Source organism: Bos indicus, chromosome 25 (assembly GCF_029378745.1).
Source record: "Bos indicus isolate NIAB-ARS_2022 breed Sahiwal x Tharparkar chromosome 25, NIAB-ARS_B.indTharparkar_mat_pri_1.0, whole genome shotgun sequence".
Lineage (NCBI taxonomy): Eukaryota > Metazoa > Chordata > Mammalia > Artiodactyla > Bovidae > Bos > Bos indicus.
In genome coordinates this window covers 37,946,644-37,973,449 of record NC_091784.1, presented here as the reverse complement: position 1 = coordinate 37,973,449, position 26,806 = coordinate 37,946,644, and the positions used below count along the sequence as shown (strand labels likewise).

Sequence of the window (26,806 nt, the reverse complement as noted above, 5' to 3'; positions counted from 1 at the left end):
GTGTCACAGTGGATGTGGCATCATTGGCACATGATGACAGCATGGCTTGGGGGCCTCTGTGGCCATTCATCTTGGTGAGCAGAGATCACATTGCCACTTCGAATGATCAGACTAAAGCATCTATCTTGGCACCCTGTCTCCTTCAGGACCCACACTGGATTCATTTTGGTGAGCAAAGGGTTTATTTTAATAATTTTAAATTGTCCGAGGCCCACGTGCCAGACTGTATGGCTTAGCTTTTGGTCACAGCCTAAGGAAAGCCTTTACGGCAGGTAGCTAGTCTCCTATAGTGAAGCCTGTTGCCTGTAATTGGCTCTTCCTCAGGGTAGATTCCCATAGAGACAGGAATACGAGACTACCTTACCTGCCTCTTGAGAAATCAGTGTGCATGTCAAGAAGCAACAGTTAGAATCGGACATGGAACAACAGACTGGTTCCAAATTGGGAAAGGAGTACGTCAAGGCTGTATGTTGTCACCCTGCTTATTTAACTTACATGCTGAGTACATCATGCGAAGTGCCAGGCTGGATGAAGCACAAGCTGGAATCAAGATTGCCGGGAGAAATACCAATGACCTCAGACACGCAGATGACACCACGCTTTTGGCAGAAAATGAAGAGGAACTGAAGAGCCTCTTGATGAAAGTGAAAGAGTGAAAAAGCTGGCTTAAAACTCAACATTCAAAAAAGGAAGATCATGGCATCTGGTCCCATCACTTCATGGCAAATAGATGGGGAAATAATGGAAACAGTAACAGACTTTATTTTCTTGGGCTCCAAAATCACTGCAGATGGTGATTGCAGCCATGAGATTAAAAGACACTTGCTCCTTGGAAGAGAAGCTATGACCAACCTAGTCAGCATATTAAAAAGCAGAGACATTACTTGGCCAGCCAAGGTCCGTCTAGTCAAAGTTATCATTTTTCCAGCAGTCATGCATGCATCTGAGTTGGACATCCATACTGATGGAGCTGAAGAATTGATGCTTTTGAATTGTGGTATTGGAGAAGACCCTTGAGAGTCCCTTGGACTGCAAGGAGATCCAACCAATCCATCCTAAAGGAAATCAGTCCTGAATATTCATTGCACGGACTGATGCTGAAGCTGAAACTCCAATACTTTGGCCACCAGATGTGAAGAACTTACTCCTTGGAAAAGACCCTGATGCTGGGAAAGATTGAAGGTAGGAGGAGAAGGGGACAACAGAGGATGATATGGCTGGATGGCATCACTGACTTGATGAGTCATGAGTCTGAGCAAGCTCTGGGAGTTGGTGATGGACAGGGAAGCTGGGTGTGCTGCAGTCCCAAAGAACTGGACAAGAATGGGGTCACAAAGAATTGGACAAGACTGAGTGACTGAACTGAACAGGTGTGGATTGCTGATTTCCAGATTGGTTCTTACCTGTATAGAGAGTTGCCATCAGGAAACCAAGCTGCCTTTTACTTTTTGTCTTATCAGGGCTTCTGCTTGGCATTTGGAAAGTTCTTAAAGTGGGGATGTTATTTATTGTCAATCCAATAGTTGTACTGTTACTCTTCACTGATGTGACATGTGCCTCTCTCAAAGCCCCAGATCCTTGATCCTTGGGGCATAAATGTTTCAAAAATCAGAATTTTTCAGTTTGTAGATAGGTATTTTACATAAAACCGCTTAGGGGTTTGCACTAATACTCCATGTGCCGTGCTGTGGTTAGTTGCTCAGTTGTGTCTGACTTTTTGCAACTCCATGGACTGTAGCCCACCATGCTCCTCTGTCCATGGGGAATTCTCCAGAGTCCTGGAGTGGGTTGCCATGCCCTCCTCCAAGTGATCTTCCCAACTCAGGGTCTTCAACATTGCAGGTGGATTCTTTACAGTCTGAGCCATCAGGGAAGCCCAAGAATACTGGAGTGGGTAGCCTAACCCTTCTCCAGGGGATCTTCCCGATCAAGGAATTGAACCGGGGTCTTCTGCATTGCAGGTGAATTCTTTACCAGATGAACTACCAGGGAAGCCAGCACTCCATTACTGAACACATTGGAACAAAATGTGTGAATATGTACACTAGTGGGGATAAACAGTCTTTACTTCACCAGCAAATAAATTCAGGTCATCTCAGGTTTGGTAGTCAAACGGATCATAAGAAAACATGTTTGCTCTCACATTTTTTAAATTGAAAAATTAAAAAAGGAATTGTGGACATATATATATACATAGTCCTTGGAAATTTATATATAAGGATAAATGTGTAAATAGATATCTTTGTTCTTGTTTAGTCACTAAGTTGTGTCTAACTTTGCGACCCCGTGGACTACAGCCTGCTAGACTCCTCTGTCTATGGGATTTCCCAGGCAAGAATATTGGAGTGGGTTGCCATTTCCTTCTCCAGGGGATCTTTCCCACCCAGGGATCAAACCTGCATTTCCTGCATTGGCAGGTGGATTCTTTACTGCTGAGCCACCTAGGAAGCACCGTGTGGTATGTGGAACTTTCCTGACCAGGGGGACCAGGGATCAAATCCGTACCTCCTGCAGTGAAAGCACGGAGTATTAACCCCTGGACCACCAAGGAAGTCCTCTATTAATTACTGCAGCCAGAAGGTTGGCTACAAGGAGAGGGTCCCCCCAGAAAAACCAGTTCTTGTTTATTAATTTTCATGAAACAATCAGGTTATACATACTTGCCATAGCGGTTAAGTTCTGGACTTTAAATGATAGCTTTTCCAGTTAATATCATGCAGATACCTGCTCTCTGTGGGTACCCTGATGCTTAATAAAGCTTGTGCGCCAACTGAAAGACTTTCCACATTTGTCACATCTGTAGGGTCTCTCTCCAGTATGAATAACCTCATGTCGATGAAGATTTGCCTTAAAGCTAAAGGTTTTCCCACATTCTCTACACTCAAAGAATTCCTCCTTTGTGTGGATCCTTTGATGCTGAATGAGATCGACATTGCGACCAAAGGATTCTCCACATTCACTGCATTTGTGGGCATTCTGTTTACTGTGAATCTGTTGATGGCTCATAAGGGTTGAGTGCCGGCCAAAGGCTTTTCCACATTTAGTGCACTTGTGGGGTTTCTCTCCACTGTGGATTAACTGATGTCGAATAAGCGTTGAATTCTGACTAAACGTTCTTTCACATTTGCTGCACTTATAGGGTTTTTCTTTGGTATGGATCCTCTTATGTTCAACGAGATATGCCATCTGACGGAAACACTTTCCACAGTCGTGACATTTATATGGCTTTTTTTGTGAGTGACACTGTTTGTGGATGATCAGAGTGGACTTCTGTTTGAAGGCCTGCCCACATATGTCACACTCAAAAGGATTCTCTGAACTGTGAAGTCTTTGATGTCGAACAAAATTTGCCTGCCGCTGGAAGGCTCTTCCACATTCGTGGCATTCATAAGATTTTGCGTTTGTCAGAGTTCTCTTATGCCTCAAAAGCTGTGATCTCTGATGGCAGGGTTTTCCGTACTCATCGTATTTGCCCTGCTGTGTCCATGTCTGAGCTCTCCGACTGTGAATAAGGTTAAGGCTTTGAAGGAAGTCCTTACAGCACTCATCACCAGTAGCAGGGAGTGAAAATCCGTAAATGTCCACAAGTTCATTATATTCACATAACTCTTCTGAAGGCTCCTTGGCTGTTTTCTGCTTTAGTGCTGACATCTTCCATAACATTAAATCTTCAGAAGTGTTCTCCATTGGGGTGAGCTCTTTCGTCTGGAATCTGGCTTCCGAATCTAGCCAAATAAAAAGAATATGCAAATTACCTGACTGCTACAGAAGAAAAGGAAAGAAGCAACTGTTTGTGATATGAGAGACTCAAACGAGGCTAAGAAGTGCTCACCTGGTTCCATCGCCATATTAAAGAGCCAGTATTCTGATTTTTGTAGGACCCTCAGCTTTCATATCAGAAAGAGCTCTTGACATCACGAACTAACCAACTAACATATGCACAAGTGTGTCAGAGAATGTGAGAACTGAACACACCCTTCTCCACTAGTGGGGAAAACAGCTTCCTGTTGGTACCCAGCAGAGTCACATAGCTCTAGGAGAGAGGGAGCATCTTGTACTTTCTAGAGAAGCATGTTTTTCACAATTCTGGGAGAAATGACTGCTTTAAAATGGAGGCAGTGTGTCAGAGAGAAAAGAAAAGGAACCTGAGAAACAGCACAAAAGCCAATGGAACAGAGCAGTGACTCTCAACCAGGGATGGTCCTGCCAGAATGTAGTAGGCGGAGGCCAATGATGCTGCTTGACATCCTGTGAGGCCCAGGATCAAACAGCCCAAAACGTCAACAGAGCTGAGGCTGAGAATCCAAGGAGCGGAGGGATGTGGTAAAGGGTAGAAAGCAGCAGCCATCAGGACACAGTAAGTAGGAAAAGGCAGGAACATCAAGAAACACCAAGGGGATGTGGAAAACAGAATGAAAGCAAGGGAACAAGAGAAAGTACAGAAAAAGGGTAAGTGATGAGGGTAGAAAAAAGGAGTATCTAGAATGGCCTGAGAGCTGTCAGAAAGCACCAGCCTGCCTCTAGTAGAAATAGAATGAGCTTTATTGCAGGAGAAAGAGGATGAGCTTTGCAGACTTGAAATCCAGCTGGGGATTATCTCTGGGGAACAGGGGCAACGATCATACCCACCACCATCAGGGGACAGTAGGGATGAACAAGCAGGAGAACACAAGCCAAACTCCCGGCTTGGTATCCGGGTGCAGGCGGGGTCTCCTGGATGGTGTCACCAACTCTACATGACCCCCAGGGGCCAGGTCTGCTCCTCACCCACCTGGGCAGGCACTACCGGAAGCCTTCCTAGTCCCCGCTCTCGGCAGATCCAGGATCCACGGCTCTTCCCACTGTTCCAGCTGACAGATCACCTCAGGTTTGGGAAACTGAAATCCTACTCGTGGGGAAGTAAATGGGATGTGGTGGTTAGCAAGTGGTAGGAGAGGTCCCAGAGCTCAGTCTACCCCTGGGGGTCTGGGTGGCAGGGCTGCAGCAACAAGCAGAGATCAGGACAATAATCAGAAGGATTATCTGAGGAGAGGAATCAGCACCATCTTTGCGAAAGCTCGGCATCTTGATTGAAAGCCTGAACAATATTCACACTCGTGGACATGGTCATTTCACTCTTAAGAATAGAGCCTAAGGGAAATGAGGGCAAAGGTTAATGGGCAAAGGTTAATGCACCCCAGATGTTCAGCAGAATCCTAACAGTGCAAACTGGAAATAAACCAAATATCAACAGGGGAAGGATTAAAGTGTAGCCAGATACAATGAAGGCAGAATATTAGGCTAATATTGAAAATCCATGAATTCAAAGGACATTTCTTAAAACAGGAAAAGGCTCCCCAGGTATTTTAAAGCAGAATACAAAACTCACATGTAGCATGATTCAAAGTTCATGTAAATTATGATATGAATTTGTTTCTAAAAACTACGTGTGTTGGGGTGTTCCCTGGTGGTCCAGTGGTTAAGAATCTGCCTTGCAATTCAGGGCTCACAGGTTTCCATTCCTGGTCAGGGAACTAAGACCCCACATGGCTGCAGAGCAGCTAAGCCTGTGAACCATAACTAGAGAGTCTGTGTGCTGCAATGAAAGATCTTTCATGCCGCAACTAAGACCTAGAGCACCTCCCTCCCAAAAAACTACATGTGTGAGTGTGTATATACACACATCATCCTCTTCTTAGGACAGGGTAAGTGAAAGTCAGTCGTGTCTGACTCTTTGCGACCCCATGGACTGTGCAGTCCATGGAATTCTCCAGGCCAGAATACTGGAGTGGGTAGCCTTTCCCTTCTCCAGGGGATCTTCCCAACCCAGGGATCGAACCCAGGTCTCCCACATTGCAGGAGGATTCTTTACCAGCTGAGCCACAAGGGAAGTCCAAGAATACTGGAGTGGGTAGCCTATCCCTTCTCCAGCGGATCTTCCCAACCCAGCAATCAAACCTGGGTCTCCTGCATTGCAGGCGGATTCTTTACCAACTGAGCTATGAGGGAAGCCCATTTACAGGATAAGTGAAGTCGCTCAGTCATGTCCAACTCTTTGCGATCCCATGGACTGTAGCCTACCAGGTTCCTCTGTCCATGGGATTTTACAGGCAATAGTACTGGAGTGGATTGCCATTTCCTTTTCCAGGGGATCTTCCCGACCCAGGGATCGAACCCGGGTCTTCCTCATTGTAGACAGACGCTTTACCGTCTAAGCCACCAGGGAAGCTCCCATAAATCCATCGAAAATATTGTAAGTTAGAAGTGCATTTAATATAAACAGTGCTGCGATGAACATTGGGGTACACGTGTCTCTTTCCCTTCTGGTTTCCTCAGTGTGTATGCCCAGCAGTGGGATTGCTGGATCATAAGGCAGTTCTATTTCCAGTTTTTTAAGGAATCTCCACACTGTACCCCAATGTTCATCGCAGCACTGTTTATAATAGCCAGGACATGGAAGCAACCTAGATGTCCATCAGCAGATGAATGGATAAGAAAGCTGTGGTACATATACACAATGGAGTATTACTCAGCCATTAAAAAGAATACATTTGAATCAGTTCTAATGAGGTGGATGAAACTGGAGCCTATTATACAGAGTGAAGTAAGCCAGAAGGACAAACACCAATACAGTATACTAACGCATATATATGGAATTTAGAAAGATGGTAACGATAACCCTGTATATGAGACAGCAAAAGAGACACTGATGTATAGAACAGGCTTATGGACTCTGTGGGAGAGGGAGAGGGTGGGAAGATTTGGGAGAATGGCATTGAAACATGTGAAATGTCATGTATGAAACGAGATGCCAGTCCAGGTTCAAAAAAAAAAAAAAAAGAATGCATTTACATTAATTTTCTGATAGATGAAAAATAGATAGGATTTCATTAGGTTGAATGATGCGAAAGGGCTGTTTCTGTAGGCCAAAGCAATAAAATATTGGCAATTTCAAAAAAAAAAAAAGAAGTGCATTTAATACACCTAAACTACTGAATATCATAGCTTAGTCTTACCTACCTTAAACATGCCAAGAATAGTTGAATTAGCCTGCAGTTGGGCAAAATTGTCTAACACACAGCCTATTTCATAATAAGAATGATGAATATCTCATGTAACTTACTCAATACTGTACTAGTGAAGAACAGAATGGTTTTAAGTGGACTGGTTGGCGACCCTTGTGATTACACAGCTGTCTGGGAGCCCCTGAATGCTTTCCAAACAAAAATAAACATTAAAGCATCCAGTGGTGGGTGGACAATCCCACAAAGGTGGTCAAGAATCTGCCGAGAGTGTCAGCATGGGGTCAAACATGCTCCACAAAGAAAAATCCGTCGAGGAGCCTCCCTCTGTAGGAGACTCTGCATTGAATGAGACAAGGGTGGGCTCCCAGGAAGGTGGAAGCTGAGGAGGTACAGAAGTGAAGTCAGTGAAGAATCATCTCCTGGGCACCCGGTGATGGTATAAGCAAAGAAGGAAACCATTTTCAGACAGAAGAAAGAAAGACTTTTCAAGAGAGGAAGAAGGTAGACTTTGGAATCTGCATGGACCACAATCTTTTCAACTCCTAGAAGTCTTACAGATGTGGAGGATTCAGGCTGGGGGATGAATGTCTTCAAACTCTAAAACAAAAGGAAACTACTCATTATCCACAATCCCTTACTTGAAAACTTTAAGGCCTGATTTGTTTCAGGACTCAAAATTTTTCCAGATTTCAGAAAGGTGACTTGAGTGTGGGTATAGTTTCTATTATGTACCACCCTCAACAGGGGTTGAGCTGAAACCTTAGAAAAACTTTCTGATATTTATTATGCTATACATATATATATGGAGACCAAATGAGAAAAAGGATGATAAATAGCTTCCTACAGGATAAAATCAGGTTTAACCACCTGATGACTTCAGGTTAGGCCTTATAGCCAAATGAGTTATGATAAAACTGGTTTTCAGAGCTTTTTCTGCTTTGGGCATTGCACGGAAGAAACCAAGGACTTGCGTAGACACTCAAATCTTAAGCCAGCTCATTACCCAAGGAGACGACGTCTCTGTAGTTGTCCAGCATCACGTCCCTGTAGAGGGCCTTCTGAGCCCAGTCCAGCATGTCCCACTCTTCCCTAGTGAAGTACAGAGCCACATCCTCAAAGGACAGCAACCCCTGGAAATACAGAGACTCATTACAGCTGCAGCTCTTATCACAGCTCTGTGGGCCACAGTATTATTGTTGTCCTACAGGCAAGGCTCATCCAGTTAATTAGCAGACTCAGGGCTCAACTCAAGCTCTGACCCTCAGGCCATGCATGTTCTTTCTTCTGCACTAGAGTCACACATGTTCTCTCTAGAGGGACACGTGGTCAGTGTGTGAGGCTTCTCTGGCTGTTTGGTCTCTGCTGTGGTCATTCAGATAATCAGAACTGAGTCAAATCATGGGGCACCCAGCTGGTGTCAGAACTGCTCCATGTGTAGAGACACCCCATATGCCTGAGGGCAAAGGTGAAGTGAGGAAGCAGAGAAACAGCCGTGTCCTCCCTAGGCACGTGCTCTTCCTCTGCCTCCCTCCCCGAGGCTGGCAAGGATGCACACTCTGTTCCTGTCTTTACAGAGATGCTCCCATGCCTGCCTTCCTCTTGTTTCCACTCTCTCCACCCCTAACTGGACCAGTTCTGTAAAGAAAACCTACACACACATCTGCAGTCACCCCACAAACCCCCCTCTGACTTCAGTCTTCATAGCTCCCCTGGAGTGTCCTTCTGAGCCTCGCGCCAGCCCTCTGCCCACGTGTGAATACAGGGGAGAGCAATACAGTTACCGCAGGAAATCAGAGATTTCACAGAAACGATGATCTTTGAGCTGAGTGTTAACATATGCAGAGGTGAGTTTGCTTGTAGGCGGGGAGAACAGGATACACAGTGGTGGGGAGGTTGTGGGGTGGGGAAGAGCGTTCACATCCCCACGTGCAGGTCCTCTGTTTCAGGGAAGGCGGGAGATGACACCAGAAAGGCAGGCAGAGCTCTGTGTTCCCTCAGCAAATGTGGACATGCTGGGCCAGTGGGGTCAAATTGTTCCCTTTGAACTCCCTCCTGTCCACGACTAGTCTTTACAAATTGTCACAATGGCTTCCTCATGTGTCTCCTGACTTTTCACTGACTTTTCAACTTGACTTCTTAAAATCACCCTCCCTCTTGTTACCATCAGTACCTAAACTTCTACTGTACCTTTTAATCCAAGGGATCAGAATTATATGAGCTTGTTTCCATATCTCCTTCCCTAAACGGCTTGTAAAGTCCTTAGGGTAAGAGTCTCTCTCCCAGCACAAAGGACATATCTATCTTGCACACAGTAGGTACTCAAGAATGCTCACTGACACAAACACAGAGCAACTGTGGTGACGGCAGCTAAAACTTACAGGGCGCTCGAAACATCACTAGATCCTCTGCCAAGCACTCCAAGAGCCTCACTTCACTGAATCCTCATGACAGCTACTGTCATGACCCATTTTACAGATAAGGAAACTGTGCCCCAGAGAGATTAGGTGACATGTCTAAAACAGAGCCTGGATTTGATCCTGTCTGACCCCAGAGTTCAAGCTCTGTGCATCATATCATCCACGAAGGAAACACCCCCCAGCTGATAAAGATGGCTCAACCCCAATGGCCATGTGAAAACCACTGCCTGGCTGCTGAGACTACACTGAGGAGGTGGAGGCAGGGGGAACCAGCTCACCTTCCATGGGACTGGCAGGAACATGGCTTCCATGGCCTGGTCTCCAAAATGGGGCTGGATCCTGGCCATCAGGCTAAGCTGGAGAAAAAAAGAAAACAAGGTCAGCCCTGAATCAAAGCTCTCTCACTAGACAGACTTTAGATGGGGAATGCCAATGGGGCCAACAAAGCTCGAGTAGTACAAAGTCACAGTGTTTGGTGTTGGAATGTGGGATTACAATGAAAGCAGCCGCTAGAATGGTCTTAGGAATTTCTGATGCTAGATCAATTTCTAATTTTTATCCTAGGAAACCTGTGCCTCTGCCCTCGCCCTCTCTCTAGAATATATTCTTCAGCACCTCAGTGAGAGACTCAATATATCAAGGGACCAGACTATAGGAAAAAACAGAACTCTAACCTGCAACCTGTAGCTCTGGCCTGGAACCCAAACCAGAAGCAACGTGGCAACAGGCGCCCAATCAGGACTTAGGTGGCAAGTGTGAACTTGTCCCTAACATGTGTCCCCCTCCTCCATCCAGGACCAGTAGAGAAAGTCGGGTGTGCTCCCCTACCAAATCACATAGGATGTCCTGCCCCTTTTTTTTTTCCCCCCAAGCAAGGTTTTATTGGGGCCGATACTGCAGGAGCGGGGAGCAAGAACAAAGAATAGGTTCCCCTGCTTGCTTGCTCCCTGAGGCCGGGTGGAAGGGAGTCCTGCTTCTTTTACTTAACCTGCCTCCAGGTTTTCCAAGTCGATCTCCTCAAAACTCAGCATAGTTGAGTTTTCCCTTTTTTCCACTCTAAAGTTTCTCCTGCTTGCTTTTGAGTCTCTGCCAAACGTGATAGTGGCCAGTTCACTTAGTATAGCAAGCTCTGCCTGAAGAACCTTTGCCTGCTCTCATTTGGGCGGTCTTAGTTTATTTCTTGGAGAAGGCAATGGCACCCCACTCCAGCACTCTTGCCTGGAAAATCCCCTGTACGGAGGAGCCTGGTAGGCTGCAGTCCATGGGGTCGCTAAGAGTCGGACACGACTGAGGGACTTCACTTTCACTTTTCACTTTCATGCATTGGAGAAGGAAATGGCAACCCACTCCAGTGTTCTTGCCTGGAGAATCCCAGGGACGGGGGAGCCTGGTGGGCTGCCATCTCTGGGGTCGCACAGAGTCAGACACGACTGACGTGACTTAGCAGCAGTAGCAGCAGTTTGTTTCTACGTCACACAGAATCAGCTCAGAGAGTATAACAATGATTTTAGGGAAGTTATCAGAGATTTTAGGCTACATATGATATATAAAGAGCTAACTGTTGTCAAAGGGGCTTCCCAGGCTGCTCAAGTGATAAAGAATCCACTTGCAATGCCAGAGATGCAGGAGACTCCGGTTCGATCCCTGGGTTGGGAGATCCCCTGGAGGAGGAAAAGGAAACACACTCCAGTATTCTTGTCTGGAATATTCCATGGACAGAGAAGCCTGGCAGGGTCCATGGGGTCTCAAAGAGTTGGACACCAACTGAGCGACTGAGCAGGCACAGCTGTTGTCAAAAGAAAATTCAGAGGACTTTACTTGATATGAACAGTTTATGGAGTGAAAACCAAACTGCTAACAAGGGGGCTTCAAAATGGAAAGTCTTAAGAAGTTAGTTCCTCCGCACTTACCCTTCAGTTTATAAAACATGTAAATGGGCGGCAGAATAACCCACTCCCTAATATACCACTTTGGAAAACTGATTATTTTGAGCTGCAGGCACTTAAAAAAAACAGCTGTTTTTTAAAAAAGGTTGGGGGGGGGGGGGCAAAAGGAGAATTCCCTGGTGGTCTGGTGGTTAGGACTCAGTGCTTTCCTTGTTGGGGATCAGGTTCAATCCCTGGTTGGGGGAACTAAGATCTCACAAGCCATGTGGACTCACTTGTGCTAAGCCCCATGTCAGCAAACCGACACCTAATACTTAGCCTAACTGCAGTTTCAGCCTCTTCCAGGTATAGAACCTCCCTCCCCTTGCCCTAGGACTTCCCCAGTGGCTCAGTGGTAAAGAATCCACCTGCAATGAAGGAGACGTGGGTTCAATCCTTGAGTTAAGAACATCCCTTGGAGAAGGAAGCGGCAACCCACTCCAGTATTGTTGCCAGAGAAATCTCATGGACAGAGGAGCCTAGTGGGCTATAGTCCATGGGGTCTCAAAAGAGTCATGAACTTTCAAGAGTCTTAAGAGATACAACTTAGCAACTAAACAACTCCCTTCCCTATGAAGACTGCATTTACAATAGACCTGAATTCTAAGCCATCTCAGGGGTTAATCATTTTTCCTTGGGAATCTCCATGTTTATACAAGGTAAGCGTGTGTGCATGTGCAGGCGTGTCCAACTCTGCGACCCCGTGGACTGCAGCCTGTCAGGCTCCTCTGTCCATGTAATTTTCCAAGCAAGAATATTGACCCAAGGTTTGAACCCATGTTTCTTACATTTCCTGCACTGGCACGTGGATTCTTTACCACTGTGCCACCTGGGAAGCCTCTTACCTGAGGTATACATGTTAAGAAACTTGTTTGTCTTCATTTTTTATTGCAGGAATCTCAGCTAAGTACTCAGAAGGGTAGAGAGAAAATTATTTTCCTCCTGTGCACAGGAATGAGGAAGTACATTGTTTTCTCTTGGGACTGGTTACTAGACCTGAGGGTCCTTTCAGAAGAGTACCACGGTACAAGTTTACTTGTTTGTAGCTGCTAGGAAGCTGCAAGGTTACCCAGACGTGAAGAAAGCTTGTTTCCTTTAAGGACAGAGCCAGCTCTTCATGGGAAATTAGGACAGTTAAAGTTTTGGTTCTGCAGCTCTGGGTAGCTGGCCTGGGAGTATACTTAAACTGTGGCCTCCACTTTGGTTCTTCTTTAATATAATAAATTTAATGTTTCTCTCAGGGAATACACAAATGATGAGATACAGAGGATTTCCACTTTTTTCTGGTGCCTTTCTGGGCACTGGCAAACCTTGTTTCATGTAACTGCATTTTTAAGAAAGTCTGTTACATTCTGGTCTCCTTCTTTAAAAACACTGTTTGTAAGCCCTCTTGCCTCTTAACCAAGGAGGCACTTGTGATCAATAGCTCCATGGCTGGGGAAGGGACATCGACCCTTTCACTATCTAAAGTAGATTACCTGCTGTGAGCACTGTGCATTTGGAAGTCAGAATCCATAATTCAATTTATAACAAAATCTGCAATGCAGGAGACTTGGGTTGGATCCCTGGGTGCAGATGATTCCCCTAGAGAAGGGAATAGCTACCCATTCTTTTTTTTTTTAATGTGCATTTATTTGGCTGTACAGGATCTTAGTTGCAGCATGTGTGATCTGGGATCAAGCCCTGACCTGGGATCCCTGACCCAAGGATCAAGCCCAGGCCCCCTGCATTGGGAGCGCAGGGTCTTAGCCACTGGACCACCAGGGAAGTGCCACACTCCAGTATTCTTGCCTGGAGAATTCCACGGACAGAGAAGCCTGGTGGGCCACAGTCCATGGGGGTCGCGAAGAGTCGGACAGGACTGAGCGACTAACAAACAAAGCCAAAGCAAACAATAGTATTAACCAGCCATTCATTCATCGGACTCTGAACTTCTCTAAAGCCAAAGGACCTGACATGATACTCAGAGGCTGGCCTCTTCAGGAAGTTTCTCGGTAAATGCCCTGAAGACCGGGGGTTTGGAGGGACGTGGTGGGGGGCACGGGATTCGAGGGAAAGGGGGTTGTCTCTCCAGCTCTCACACCTGTGGCGGGGCCACCGTGGCTTCCCCTGGCACCCCACTCCGCCCATCACACTAGCTCTTTTCTCCCCAAACCTCCGCGCCTCCGACCCCCGCCGTGCCTCCTCCTCCAGGAAGTCCTCAGGATGCACCTGCGGCTGCCTTGGAGCTGGCCTCCATTATGGAGGCGCCAGGCCAGACTCGGAATTAGGTCGGGACCTCGGCTAACCTCCACCTGAGGTGTCCATGCGGAAGATCTTTGTGCCTGTCGCCCGATCACTAGCGCAGGCCGAGCAGAGCGTCCCCACCCGAGGACCTTCTAGGAAGCTCGGAGGATTCACAACTCTCTGATCGGGGTAAGCGCTGTGGCCGGTCGCGGGGAGTTTGCGAGTCAGGGGGCGGGGCACTCACGTCTCTTCGCAACTGCCGTTCTGGTCGGAGCCAATCAGCCGCCGCAGATGGAGTGGTCTAGGCCACGTGATTTCCAGGTTGGTTACCCCAAGCACTTTCTTTTCCCACAGATTGTAGCAAGATCTCCACGGGTGAACCTTTGTGTAGCTGGGTATTTTTAAACCCTCCTTTTGGGAGTCCAGAATGACTTTTTAGAGAGCCGACCCTGGACTAGGCAAAAAAATTAAACAAAAAATTAAATATAATGAATAATACACACATATGCTATTAGCATAAAAATATTCATCTGATATGATGTTATCCGGAATTTACTTTTCTACTTAATGCTGTTGTTTAAAGAAAGAGAAGACTTAGTGGTAATTAATTGTAATTGATAGTACGACTAATTAATCTTTGATTCCATATGTTCAAAGAATGTTCAAACTACAGCACAATTGCATTCATCTCATACGCTCAGTATGCTAATGCTCATACAGTAAAGTAATGCTCAAAATTCTCCAAGCCAGGCTTCAACGGTACCTAAACCATGAACTTCCAGATGTTCAAGCTGAATTTAGAAAAGGCAGAAGAACCAGAGATCAAATTGCCAACATCCGTTGGATCATAGAAAAAGCAAGAGAATTACAGAAAAACATCTACTTCTTTTATTGATTACGTCAAAGCCTTTGACTGTGTAGATCACAACAAATTGGAAAATTCTTCAAGAGATGAGAATACCAGACCACTTTATGTGCCTCTGGAGAAATCTATATGTAGGTCAAGAAGCAACAGTTAGAACCCTACATGGAACAACAAACTGGTTCCAAATTTGAAAAGCAGTATGTCAAGGCTGTATACTGTCACCCTGCTTATTTAACTTACATGCAGAGAACATCATGTGAAGTGCCGGGCTGGATGAAGCACAAAGTGGAATCAAGATTGCTAGGAGAAATATCAATAACCTCGGATACGCAGATGACACCACCCTTACAGCAGAAAATGAAGAACTAAAGAGCCTCTTGATGAAAGTGAAAGAGGAGAGTGATAAAGCTGGCTTAAAACTCAACATTCAAAAAAGGAAGATCATGGCATCCAGTCCCATAACTTCGTGGCAAATAGATGGGGAAACAATGGAAACAGTGACAGACTTTATTTTCTTGGGTTCCAAAATCACTGCAGATGGTGACTGCAGCCATGAGATTAAAAGACACTTGCTCCTTGGAAGAAAAGCTATGAACAACCTAGACAGCATATTAAAAAGCAGAGACATTACTTTGCTGACAAAGGTCCGTCTAGTCAAAGCTGTCATTTTTCCAGCAGTCATGTATGCATCTGAGTTGGACATCCATACTGATGGAGCTGAAGATCTTCAATCTTTCCCAGCATCAGGGTCTTTTCCAATGAGTCAGCTCTTTGCATCAGGTGGCCAAAGTATTGGAGTTTCAGCTTCAGCATCAGTCCTTCCAATGAACACCCAGGACTGATCTCCTTTAGGATGGACTGGTTGGATCTCCTTGCAGTCCAAGTGACTCTCAAGAGTCTTCTCCAACACCACAGTTCAAAAGCATCAATTCTTTGGCACTCAGCTGTCTTTATAGTCCAACTCTCACATTCATACATGACCACTGTAAAAACCATAGCCTTGACTAGACAGACCTTTGTTGGCAAAGTCACACCTTAGTTTTAGACATAAGTGGCCCACAGAATTGTATGCTTTTATCTTAAACCTGTTCAAGCCAGGAGCTTAAATGAGCACTTTAGATGTACAGGAAAGAACCCTCCCCTGTCCCGGCCCAGAGCTCCCAGTTCAGACCAGGGCTTTCCTTGCCCCACCCCTCCCTGGAAGAACCTGCTCCAACTCCATGGGAATGCGCAGTTTCTTTAGGGACCTGAAACAAAGTGCTCAGAGTTAGGATCACATGCCCTTCTAGTGTAAATCTGTGCTGCACTGTCCACCTTCTTCCCTCCACCATCCTGGTGTGGGAATCACTGCGGACCTAAAATCTCAGCATCTGGCCCCCTGCCCCAAGTAAATCCAGACACCCCTGTTACAGGTCAGATAGCTTTTCCTTTGAAATAGCTCAGAAACTTCAAAGTTCCCTTGGAATTTTCTGACTTCATTCCGGGGAAAACACTGCCTTTCTCATTTTCCTGCTTTAAATTCTTTACTACCTCTGCCTCTCCCTGTAAAGTCCTCTTGCAAGGGGTGGATTTGAGGCAGTAGGTAGATGGGTACCCCCCCACCCCAGGGTGAGCAGTTGAGAATTCATTTCCCGTGCACCAGTACTGCAAGATGAGAATCGCAGGACAATTGAGAGAGGAGGCTGGGACCTGCCCAGACAGAAGGTAAGCGACCACATATATCTCATTCTCTTTGTCAAGGAGACTTTCTGACTAGAAAGTTCCTTGGAGGTTAAAAGGGGAGTGATGCCAAGCTACCAATAGGCCTCTTTGCTGGAATCCATCTTGGCTGAGAGATGCCTGTAAACATGAGGGAAGACCCTGAGATACACCAAATAAGGACTCTGAACCAGGCAAATGAAAATGATTGGCCAAAGAAAAACTGGAAGAAATGTCCCATAAAAGTGATTTAAACTACACAAGGGTGTGACTGTCTCTGAGCCCACTGTGAGTCTACCCGCATGTACTGTACTCTTTCCTCCTAATAAACACTACTTGTTTCACTGCTTTCCCTCTTTGTGGCCATTCTTTTCTGCAAAGCCAATGGCCCAGGGCCTTGTCACCAGCCACTGGTCTAGTGGCCAGGATTCAGCTCTGTCATTCCATGACCTCAGGAGCTGAAACCCTGCTCCAAGCCTCTGCAGGCTGAGGCCACCTGAGATCAGATTCACCCCCTCAGCCTCGCTATCTTGGCCCCTGGAGGGCAGTGCCAGCTGCCCAGATCCCAGGGAGGCTGCATCCTCTCCCCGGTCCTGGGATTCTAAAGAGCCCACTCCTCACCTTCGACCCTCACCCCCGGCCCTGTGTCCTCCTGTCCTCCTCTGGCGGGTCCTTCTGCTCCACAGGCCCCCTCTTCGTAGTCAGCCCTTCCCCTCACCCCTTGTAGGGCGGTGTAGTTTCTTATGACCAAGGTAATCTAATTGTACAGGTTTTTTCCTTGTTGAACCATTCTGGAGCTGTGAGTTTTCTGGTATCTCAGGTAAAAGACCAAACCTCTTCTATGCCTGACGCTGAAGAGTTTCCTCCCCCAGGTAGGTTCTGTAGTGTAAAAGTAAGCTGGTGCCATACATCCAGGATTTGCAGGGTTTCTTTCCTGTGCAGCCAAAAGTTATCCTGAGGTTGGAAGCTGCGTCACACACGCTGCACTCTAGGGTCTGTCTCTCCTATGATTGGTTCCTCTGGTGCTCATCCAGGTGTGAGCTTTACCTGAAGCTTTTCCCACATTCTCCGCAAGAACTGGGCTTTCTCCTCAGTGCCGTCACTGGTGGTGATGAGAATACTGAGCTCTGTATGAAGCTTTTGCCACTGCCACTACGTTTTGTGCTTTTTTTTTAGTGTGGATTTTCTGATGCACCTTCTGGGTGGTGCATGAAAGGTTTTCTGATAGTCAAGGCAGTGATGTGGCCTCTCCCTCATGTGGGGCATGATGAGGCATGATCACGATGAAAGCTATTCTTGCACTCACCACCCACTTGGAGTGTCTCCTGGCTGTGGACTCCCAGGTCTGCTCTGGCTAGAGCTTTCCTCACATCCCTTACACTGGTAGGGCTTCTCTCTGGCTTGTGTCTTCTGATGGCACAGGGACTCTGCCAGAACCCTTCCCATTCTCCCCTGTGTTGTTTATGAAGACAACAGAAATATTGTTTCTGGGTTATTTTCCCAGGTGTCTCTCTAAGCATTTCTTCATTGCCTGAATTTTCACAGCCTTGCCATTATCACTGGCATGCTGTTTGGTTTCTCCTAGTAATGTCCTGGAAGTTTCACTCCCCGCACCCCGCCCCCCCCACCATTTTCTGTCTTGAAGCCTTTTCATTCTTTTTTTCTTTCATCTTAGAATCTAAAGGAAAAAGTAAGAAGTAAAGGTGTTAGTCTTGAAATGGGATTTGCCACTGGAGCAGGGGATGGTTGGAACAATTACATTAGGCTAGGCTGAAGCACAAGTATGTCTGAATACAGGACTTTAGAGAGGTCAAAGGCAAAGACAGCAGAAGGGATGCTTGAGTGACTGTGTCTAAACAACCCATAAGTAAAGTCTTTTCATAGGCCATGTTCATATGGTCGGTTCTGAATGTTCACTTTATAGTCTTGTGTTCAGCTCTTCTGTTAAGCCTTATTTGGTTACTTCTGCCTCCCTCTGCTCTACAACCCCTCATTTAGTTGAAATCACTCATTTATAATCCTTCCTTCTCTTTCTTCCTTTCCTACTTCTTTCACAGACATGTGTGTAGCACTTCCTATATGTGAGGCACTCTTCAAGGTGCATTTCACAGATACATGTGAAATATATATGAAGGTCCATTAGACGTTCTGCCATCACTCACCTGTAATCCATCTCTCATGTCAAAAATCCTCAATTTCAGGACCTCCAAGCCAGGGCCAGGCACCTCACCACCACTTCTGTGTGAGTCCAGGTTGGGTGCATGTGAGGTAGGTCCGGCCGCGCTTTGGGCAGCCCTTAGCCGTGATTCCTGCCTTGAGGCCAGGGGAGGGGGCGCAGGCAGAGGGCAGTGGGAGGGAGGAGCGCCAGGCCTGTGTGTTTACTGGATGCCCCGCCCCTATTTGCGTTTACCAGACTTGACTGGGATCTTGATGTAAAGCCAGCAGACCTCTGTTAGGTCCCTGGGGGTGGGCGTCCATTTTGACAATGGACTTAATTATGTCCTTTATAGCTTTTTTTTTTTCCTAGTGAAAGATTCAAGCCAAAGTAATACATTGCATTTGTCATGTCTCTTTAATCTCCTTTAGCCATTTACAAAGATCATCTCAAAATGCATTATAGACCTAAACGTAAAATCTAAAACTTCTATAAAACAGTTGGATGAAAACAGAAATTTGTGACCGTGGATTAGGCAAAGATTTCTTAGGCAGAACACACAAAGAATGAACCATATAAGAAAAAAACTTGATAACTGAAGTTGATCAAAATTTTAAAATTTTGCTCTTCAAACACTGTTAAGAAAATGAAAAGAGAAGCCACAGACTGGGAGAAAACATTTGTAAAACACGGGTGTGATCATTTGAAAACAATATATAAAAATAATTCTTATTCATAAGACACTTGAATTTTTAAAATGTGCAACAGATTTGAACTTCACCAAAGGAAGACATGCACAGCCATAAATATGTGAAAAGATGCTCAAATGATTGTCCATTAGGGAAATGGAAATTAATGCTATAATGAGATACTATTAAACTTAATACAATAGCTAAAATAGAAACCTGACAATACAAAATGCTGACTCAGATATAGAGGAACTATAAATTTCACACACTGCTGGAGAAAATGCATAAAATTAAATGTATATTTACCATATGAGCCAATAATCCCACTGCTAGCTGTTACCAAAGAAATATGTCCACACAAATTCCTGTATACAAATATTTATAGCAGCTTTGTTCATAAAAAACAAATAAAAAATTTGAAAAAACTAAATGTCTATCAACTGAAGAATTGATAAGCTAATTGATACACATACATACAATGGTACATTAGTCACTATTAAACTACCAATGCATACGATAATATGGATAGATTGCAAAAGCATTATGCTAAGAGAAAAAAGCCAAATACATGACGTTCTGGAAAAGACAAAACCATCAGTAGTACAAGAGAAGGACTGACAACAAAGCCATGAAAGATCTTTTGGGGATGAAGGATATGTTTTATATCTTGATTGTAGGGGTGGTTCCACAATTGTATACCTCTGTCAAGACTCAACAAACCATATACCAAAAGGGGTGAATTTTACTAGAAGTAAATCATATCTCAATAAAGCTGAATTTTTTAAAACAGAAAATAATAGCAAAAACGAACTGTGACTTCCCTGGTCATTCAGTGGTTAAGAATCTGCCTTGTAAGGCAGGAGACCTGAGTTTGATCCCTGGTTAGGGAACTACAATCTCACAATCTCTGTGGCACTACCCAAAAAAACACCCCAATGCAGCCAATAAACAAAAATCAGACAAGGAAGAGCACATAGGCACATAGATGGTGAGAAACTGAACCTGAAAGGGGCTTTGCCTACAAGAAGCAAGGCAGCAGCAGTAGACAAGGTGACAGATTTGAGTGTAAAACTAAGAGTGTTAAGAGCACTATTTTAAAAAATTGATGGTAATTCGTAGAAATATATTTTACATCATTATCCTGCATACACATACATTCATGTAACAAACAATGTCAAAGAGCAATACTTACTATATAGGAAAATGAAACCTAGTAAATCCCAATCACAATCTTATTAATACTTAAATACAATACACGAAGGATACCTATGAAAGTACAGAAACCTGAGTTCATAAAGATAGTATTTAATGTGATGGGTGTGCTTGCCTGTTCATCAGTTCGCTCCAGTCAGGCACACACGAGGATAAGGCCACACGCATGTCAGGTGCGCTATTAAGCCTATTTCTTTTTTTTGTTTTTAATCGTGTCAATATCGAAAATCCTAGTTCACACAAATAGGTAGATGTGAATGGTAATAATAGCAATATACTCTTTCTACTTAGCAGTGGAAATTCCTCTTTAATCTTAATCCAGAATGCTGATAAACTTAATGTCTTGTAATAATTCCTCAGCGTGAATGACGAACTGAGCTGCAATAATTCATTCTCTTCTTCAGGCACCAAATTTAACTCAATGATTGATTCTGGGGTTTGAAAAGCAAATGGATCTTTTATCCTGATATTTTCCTTTAATGATGCAAATTTCTCTTCTGGAAAGTAATGATGAAAGGTTTGAGACAAAGAAGTGAGGTGTATTAATATCTCTGATTTTATTACCTTTAAGCATTCTTCATTAATAATGTTCTCTTCGATGTGTTGCAACAATGTAGGGAACATATAGTAGCTAGGACGATTACTTTTAAGTCTAGTTTGCCATAACAATAACATCTTTTGGAATCCTCAAATGTGTTCAAGATACTGAAATATATGATTGTTTTTCCCTTGTAGTTTCAAACTTAATTCATTTAAAATGCCAAAAATATCACTTAAGTATGCCAATTTTGATACCCAAACATCATCTTCAAAAATATTTGCCAAATGAGATTGCTTTTCAATGAGAAAAATGTAAATCTCATGCCTGAGTTCATATACTCTGCTCAATACTTTTCCTTGAGACAACCAACGAACTTCTGTATGAAATAGTAAGTGGGTATGGTTCTCTCCGATCTCTGAACAAAATATTTCAAGAAGTCGGCTATTCAATGAGCTTCCTTTACTAAAATTAACAATTTTCACTGCATTTTTCAACACGTCCATTAGGCTCGGCGGAATTTCTTTGGATACCAAAGCTTCTCTGTGAATAAAACAATGATTCCAAAGAGCGTTGTTGTGGGTGGCTTCTAACAAGTTTTCAAGAAGTCTGCTATGTTTCCCAGTCATATTTGCTGCTCCATCACTTGAGATTCCTTTACAGTTTCTCCAGTTTAATTTATATCGACCAACAACACACTTATCTAATTCAGTGAATACATCTAATCCGGTTACCTGTGAATTTAAATTTAAACAACACAACAGATCTTCTATAAAATCATCTTGCCACATATATCTGACATATACCAAGAGTGTGGGACCACTAGCCGTATCAGTGCTCTCATCGAGTTGGATTGCAAAATCGATACCAGACTGTAGCCGTGTCATAAGCATTGCTTCTAAATGTTTTGCAATAGTACAGATTCGACGAGATATTGTATTATCACTAAGAGGTATAGTTCTTAATTTGTCAGCTGATTTATCGTCAAAGATGGTACGTACCATATCCATACATGCTGGGAGAATAATTTTTTCAGCAGCTGTATGAGCCATTTTTTCTTTTGCCACTCGATATGCCACTAAATATGATGATAACAAGGCTCTCTCGTTCATAGTTGTGGAACGACTAAGAAATTGGGGTGATAACTCTGTGTTACTTCTTTCTGTTGGAAAACGGTCTTCTTCATCATCTGTCCCTTCCTCCTCCACTTTTACTATCACTATGCCTTCCATCTCTCGGGTATCCTTAGGAGACAAATCTGCAGCATTCCTGGATTCAGCAGTCATTGTTCAGGTTCAAAGAACTGGGTCACTTAATCCAAATAGGGTCTGTCTGCAGGACTTTCCTTTTTGTCCTACATGTTTTATGAGCTCCATTTTTGCTATCCTGCAGGGTTGAAAAATTTAATAGCAGTATTAAAAGGTAATATTGTATTGCTATGGGGCTAACACCTCATCCGTGAAGACAATTCATGAAATCCAGTGGTGTGACATGTCAATGCTGAATAACTGTTATTCATGTTAGCTGTGTACCAGGCAGTTTTGGTACCTTGCATACACAGCTCATTTAATTCTCATGGAAACCTAATGAAGCACAGTTATTATTCCTATTTTAAAAGCTGAGAAAGATTAAATAATGTGTCTAACAACATAGTGTGGTGGATCCAGTACTCAAACCCAAGTCTGAAGCTCAGGGTCCTAACTATGCCGCTACACTGCCATCTAGTCAGTCTTACAAAGTGATCACCAAAGTTTGGTGTTCAAGACCACCACTGGAGCACAGAGGAAAAAAATTAAAATGTTTATTTATTTAAAAAGAAGTATTGAAACCCATTAAACTTTCCTGATAGTCATTTTATAGCATTTATATTTTCTGTCATCATTTGTGTTGCTGCTTTTCATCCTCCAACTATTATATTTTCTTTGTTCACTTTCTTTCAGTTTTAGTGATCTATTATCTGAAAAATCTTATTTCCAGTATTTTAAGATCAAGGAAAAGAAATCTTGGTTTTTGAGATAGGATCAAAGATTTAAAAGTGGGGTATGTGGAATAACACATTCCTAGAGGCCTTCCCTCCCAGTGAATCAAAATGAAGACTACAAGCAAGGGAAACTCAAAAGATACAGGGCCGAGATCAGGACCTGGTCAGGCCTTCCTGGAGTGTTTCCCTGCTCGTATTCTAGGCAAGAAGCAGCAGAAAGACTGGGCTTTATTTTGCATTTCTTGAAGTTGCCCTTAACATAGTTACTTGCAACCAGGAGATATTTTTTAAAATATTTGTTTAAGTGAATATAATGTCAACATTTTTTGCCTATTTGTAGAATGTTCAACAAATTCATTATAGGCATGGCATTTCAATACTTGGAAGGGTTTGTCATTTAGAAATTAAAGAGATTCCATTATATTGTCAGGTTATTTAGAAAATATCTGAGTAAGAATAGGAGGAATGTTACAGAAGCACAGGTTTAAAATAGAAAAATAAATTATGTGTCCATGGTAAGTTATTTATATGTCTCCCACCACAGTGTGTAACCAACCTATTTCTCCAGCAAATATTAAGGTTTCATTGATTTGCTTACAATGCATTCTCCATAACTTATTGATTGCAAATGATCTGTTTAGCACAGGCCTGTACAAGTGTTTTCTTTGGTCCTCTGCCACTTAAGTGTCTCTCATTAGTAACAGTGCTTTTGTGCATACTGGTGGTGCTTCAGGAAATGGAGATGGGGCATTAGGTTTGGTCAAGCTGGATTTTTCAGTTAACTTCCCTTTATCAATGAATGTCCTAGTTGGGTGGGCCCTTGGAGACAGTTTATTTTATTTAGGATCAATACCAGAATTCGTGTTTGTCTAAGCTGCTGCTGCTGCTGCTAAGTCGCTTCAGTCGTGTCCGACTCTGTGCGACCCCATAGAAGGCAGCCCACCAGGCTCCGCCGTCCCTGGGATTCTCCAGGCAAGAACACTGGAGTGGGTTGCCATTTCCTTCTCCAGTGCCTAAAAGTGAAGAGTGAAAGTGAAGTCCCTCAGTCGTGTCCGACTCCTAGCGACCCCATGGACTGCAGCATACCAGGCTCCTCCGTCCATGGGATTGTCCAGGCAAGAGTACTGGAGTGGGTTGCCATTGCCTTCTCCAAGCATCCTGCAAATCGGTGGCAGAGAAAGGCTGGTGGTGACCAGTCTTCAAGTGACCCAACGCATTTTCCACTGCACCACCACAAACTCCCTTCATTACTCAGCCCTCCAAGTCAAGCACATTTTCCTCCCACAACTGAAAAATTCACCTGGTGTTCTATCAGAAATCACTCCTTTTAAAAAGCCTTCAGAAACTTCAGAAACTGAAAGGAAGAGGGTGAAGTGTATGTATGATCTGTAAACACGAGGCTTAACAAACTTGTCCGCTAAACAACAAAACAAAACGTGGATCTTGGTAGCCTCTGGGGTCTTCCTCATTTTACACCTCGAGATCACCAGGGAAAAAAACCCTCGCCAGAAGGAAAGGAAATGGGGTAAGCCCGGGAGCACAGAAATTAGACTAGAGTCATTGGTCCCCGACCCCTTGGGGGTGAAAACCAGGGACGAGGACGGGGCACGCAGGCTGCCGCCTCTCGGACCCATAGGTATCTCATCCCAATGCAGAAACCAAGGATCCGCGGCTGTCTCTGCAGGGAGACGGCACTTCCTACGGCGGAGGCTGGGACCAAGGACAGGGACACGACCCTCCACCCCGTTCGGAGACTCGCGTGGTGAGCGGGATCACGGAACACGGTTTTACACGTCCACCTACGTCCCCGCCCCTCCGCCCCGGCCGGACCCGCCTCTCACCGTGAACCCCGGAGAAGCCCGGGGTGCTGGGATAGAAAAGGGAGGTGACTCTGGGGATCAAAGGGCAGTGGACCCGTTCCCAGTCCCTCCGTTCGCCAGAACCCAGAGTGTCACAAAAGCCGGAAGTGCGTCAACACCTGCCTTCCGGGTCTGCGCTGCGCTTTGCGGGGGGTACGGGGGGTGGTCCTCGCTAGGAAAAACGGAGGACTTTGGTCCTTGTTCCCCAATTCATGGTTCGGGCTTTGGGGATGTCTTTTCTAAGCTCAGTTTTTCCCGGCGGGGAGAACAGGGGTTAAGTTTCACTCAGTACTTCCTGTTCAGAAACTTACACAGTTCTTTTTCTTATTGATGGCAGGTATCGTAATAATTCTAGATATTATCAAACAGTAATAGTGATCGTGTGTCTGTATCTATGGCAGAGGAACTGAAGCAAAAATGTAGACAGATCAAAGTGAAGTTGAGGATGAGTGGTTTCTCAAAACCAAAGTGGTTGCTTCTCTGGGTACCGTGATTGGGTATTGCTGCTTGAATGGTCGTGGCGCAAAAGGTTGCTTGCCAGAGCAGTGAACAAAAGAAGGTGTGGCCAGCAAACCTGCCGCCACAGCAGCCACCCCCAACTGTGCACCCTGAGGGGATTTGGGATGGACAAAAATTAAGGTGGCCTTGGAAAGTTAAGGTGCATATCAAAGTAATGATTTCAGAGTCCAGACTCCTGCATCTTCTCACATATAGAAAGGCACTAAAATCATTAATGTGAGATATCTGGTTTTAATTAACAGTATTTTGATGTTCTGGCTATCTGGTTTTTGTTGCAAAGTCCTACATAATCTGGCTTCTTCCTAACATCTTTAGAGCAGTCCCTCAGAGTCACCTGAGAGGCTGTTTTCCAGGCTTTAAGTCCCCAGTTTTGTCCATCAAATGAAACATAAATCCCAACTTTTAAGTTGTGCATTTTTTTCAGTCGATGGTATTTTCAAATATTTGTTCATTGGGGAGCAATTATTCTTTCCAATACTAAATAGTTATAAGATTCTGAGCTTGGCTAATGTATCCAGGGAGTTTTCTGAGTGATAATAGTGGAATTACAATTTGAGGCATTTTGGCTGTCAAATGCAATCACAGAAATTACATCTTTTACTATTCACCTAAAAAAACTTTTTTATTTGTCTGCTCCAAATCGTAGTTGCAGCTTTTGGGATCTTTAGTTGTGCCATTTGAACTCTTGGCTGTGGTATGTGAGATCTAGTTCTCTGACCAGGAATCGAACCCAGGCTCCCTGCATTGGGAGCAAGGAGTCTTAACCACGGGACCACTAGGGAAGTCCCTAAGTGCTTGTATTTGGTAACATGCATCCCATTATGAACCCTGTAACTGATAGGCCTGTGTAGAACACTGATTACCTCACTTTTCCCCACACCTAAGACCTCTGCTTCTTTATCCCATAAAAATCTCATGCCCTTCACCTACAGGGAGGTAGATCTGAGATTTGTTCTCCTATGTCCTCACTCGGCTGTCTTGTGGATAAACTCTCAGCTGCAAACCTCACTTTCTCAGTGTTTGACTTGTTGCCCATTGGGCAAACGACCTAATTCTTACTAAGTTGTTAATGACAAGCAGGAAGTAATGTGTCTCAGAGATCTCAATAGGAACAACAGACATCAACAGGAGGTATAGTTTTGTTCAACACACAAAAAGTTTTCAACTGGAGCTGTCCAACAAGCAATTGACTAAGCAGTGCTTTATTTTTTAAAAAACAATGAATTTCCTATCTATGATGCTGACTCCATTGTGACAAATACTGTAGGCTAGAAAGACTATGTCATAGAAAGTTGTTTTAGATCCCTGAAATACTCAAGGAAGAAAGGGAAGGCATATAAGAGTATTCCAGAGGCTCATGTAGTTTGAAAAAGCACGGAGACTGTCACACTTGATTTTTCTTATTTTTAATTGGAAATGCCAAACATCATTAAAGGGTAATACCTGATTTGTGAGCCTAAACAAAGGAAAAGTATCTAAAGTCCCTTTCAAATCACTGTTTATATTCTCTAGGAAACTTGCCAGTTCCTGGTGGACCTAGCTCAACCACAGGACATCACATTCCCTAAGGATCCAGGAGATTACAATGCCCCAGGGGCTTTTGTGCCAGCCCTGGGACTGCCTGTTCACATGCTCCTGCTCTATCCATCCTTGCTGCACAGCCCTTTCCATCAGGAACACAACACTTTCCCAGTCTCTCTCTCCCACTCCAGCTTGCT

At 44.3% G+C, this 26,806-nt stretch overlaps 1 protein-coding gene across 6 annotated transcripts; it reads right to left on the bottom strand.

The window, feature by feature from the left end:
• Positions 1 to 739: 739 nt before the first annotated feature.
• Positions 740 to 24,681, bottom strand: ZNF789 (zinc finger protein 789). Of its 6 annotated transcripts, XM_070779231.1 has the most exons (6): positions 24,552 to 24,681; positions 13,817 to 14,026; positions 9,700 to 9,777; positions 8,008 to 8,134; positions 4,772 to 4,885; positions 740 to 3,725 (listed from the first exon to the last, which is right to left on the bottom strand). In XM_070779231.1, the coding sequence occupies exons 3-6, from the start codon at positions 9,766 to 9,768 to the stop codon at positions 2,713 to 2,715; spliced, it is 1,323 nt and encodes a 440-aa protein (XP_070635332.1). In that variant the 5' UTR covers positions 9,769 to 9,777; positions 13,817 to 14,026; positions 24,552 to 24,681; the 3' UTR covers positions 740 to 2,712. The 6 variants fall into 6 exon arrangements, with proteins under 6 accessions (XP_070635332.1, XP_070635331.1, XP_070635330.1 ...); XM_070779230.1 differs by lacking the exons at positions 13,817 to 14,026; positions 24,552 to 24,681 and adding an exon at positions 13,502 to 13,774; XM_070779229.1 differs by lacking the exons at positions 13,817 to 14,026; positions 24,552 to 24,681 and adding an exon at positions 13,528 to 13,774.
• Between the last annotated feature and the right edge of the window lie 2,125 nt (positions 24,682 to 26,806).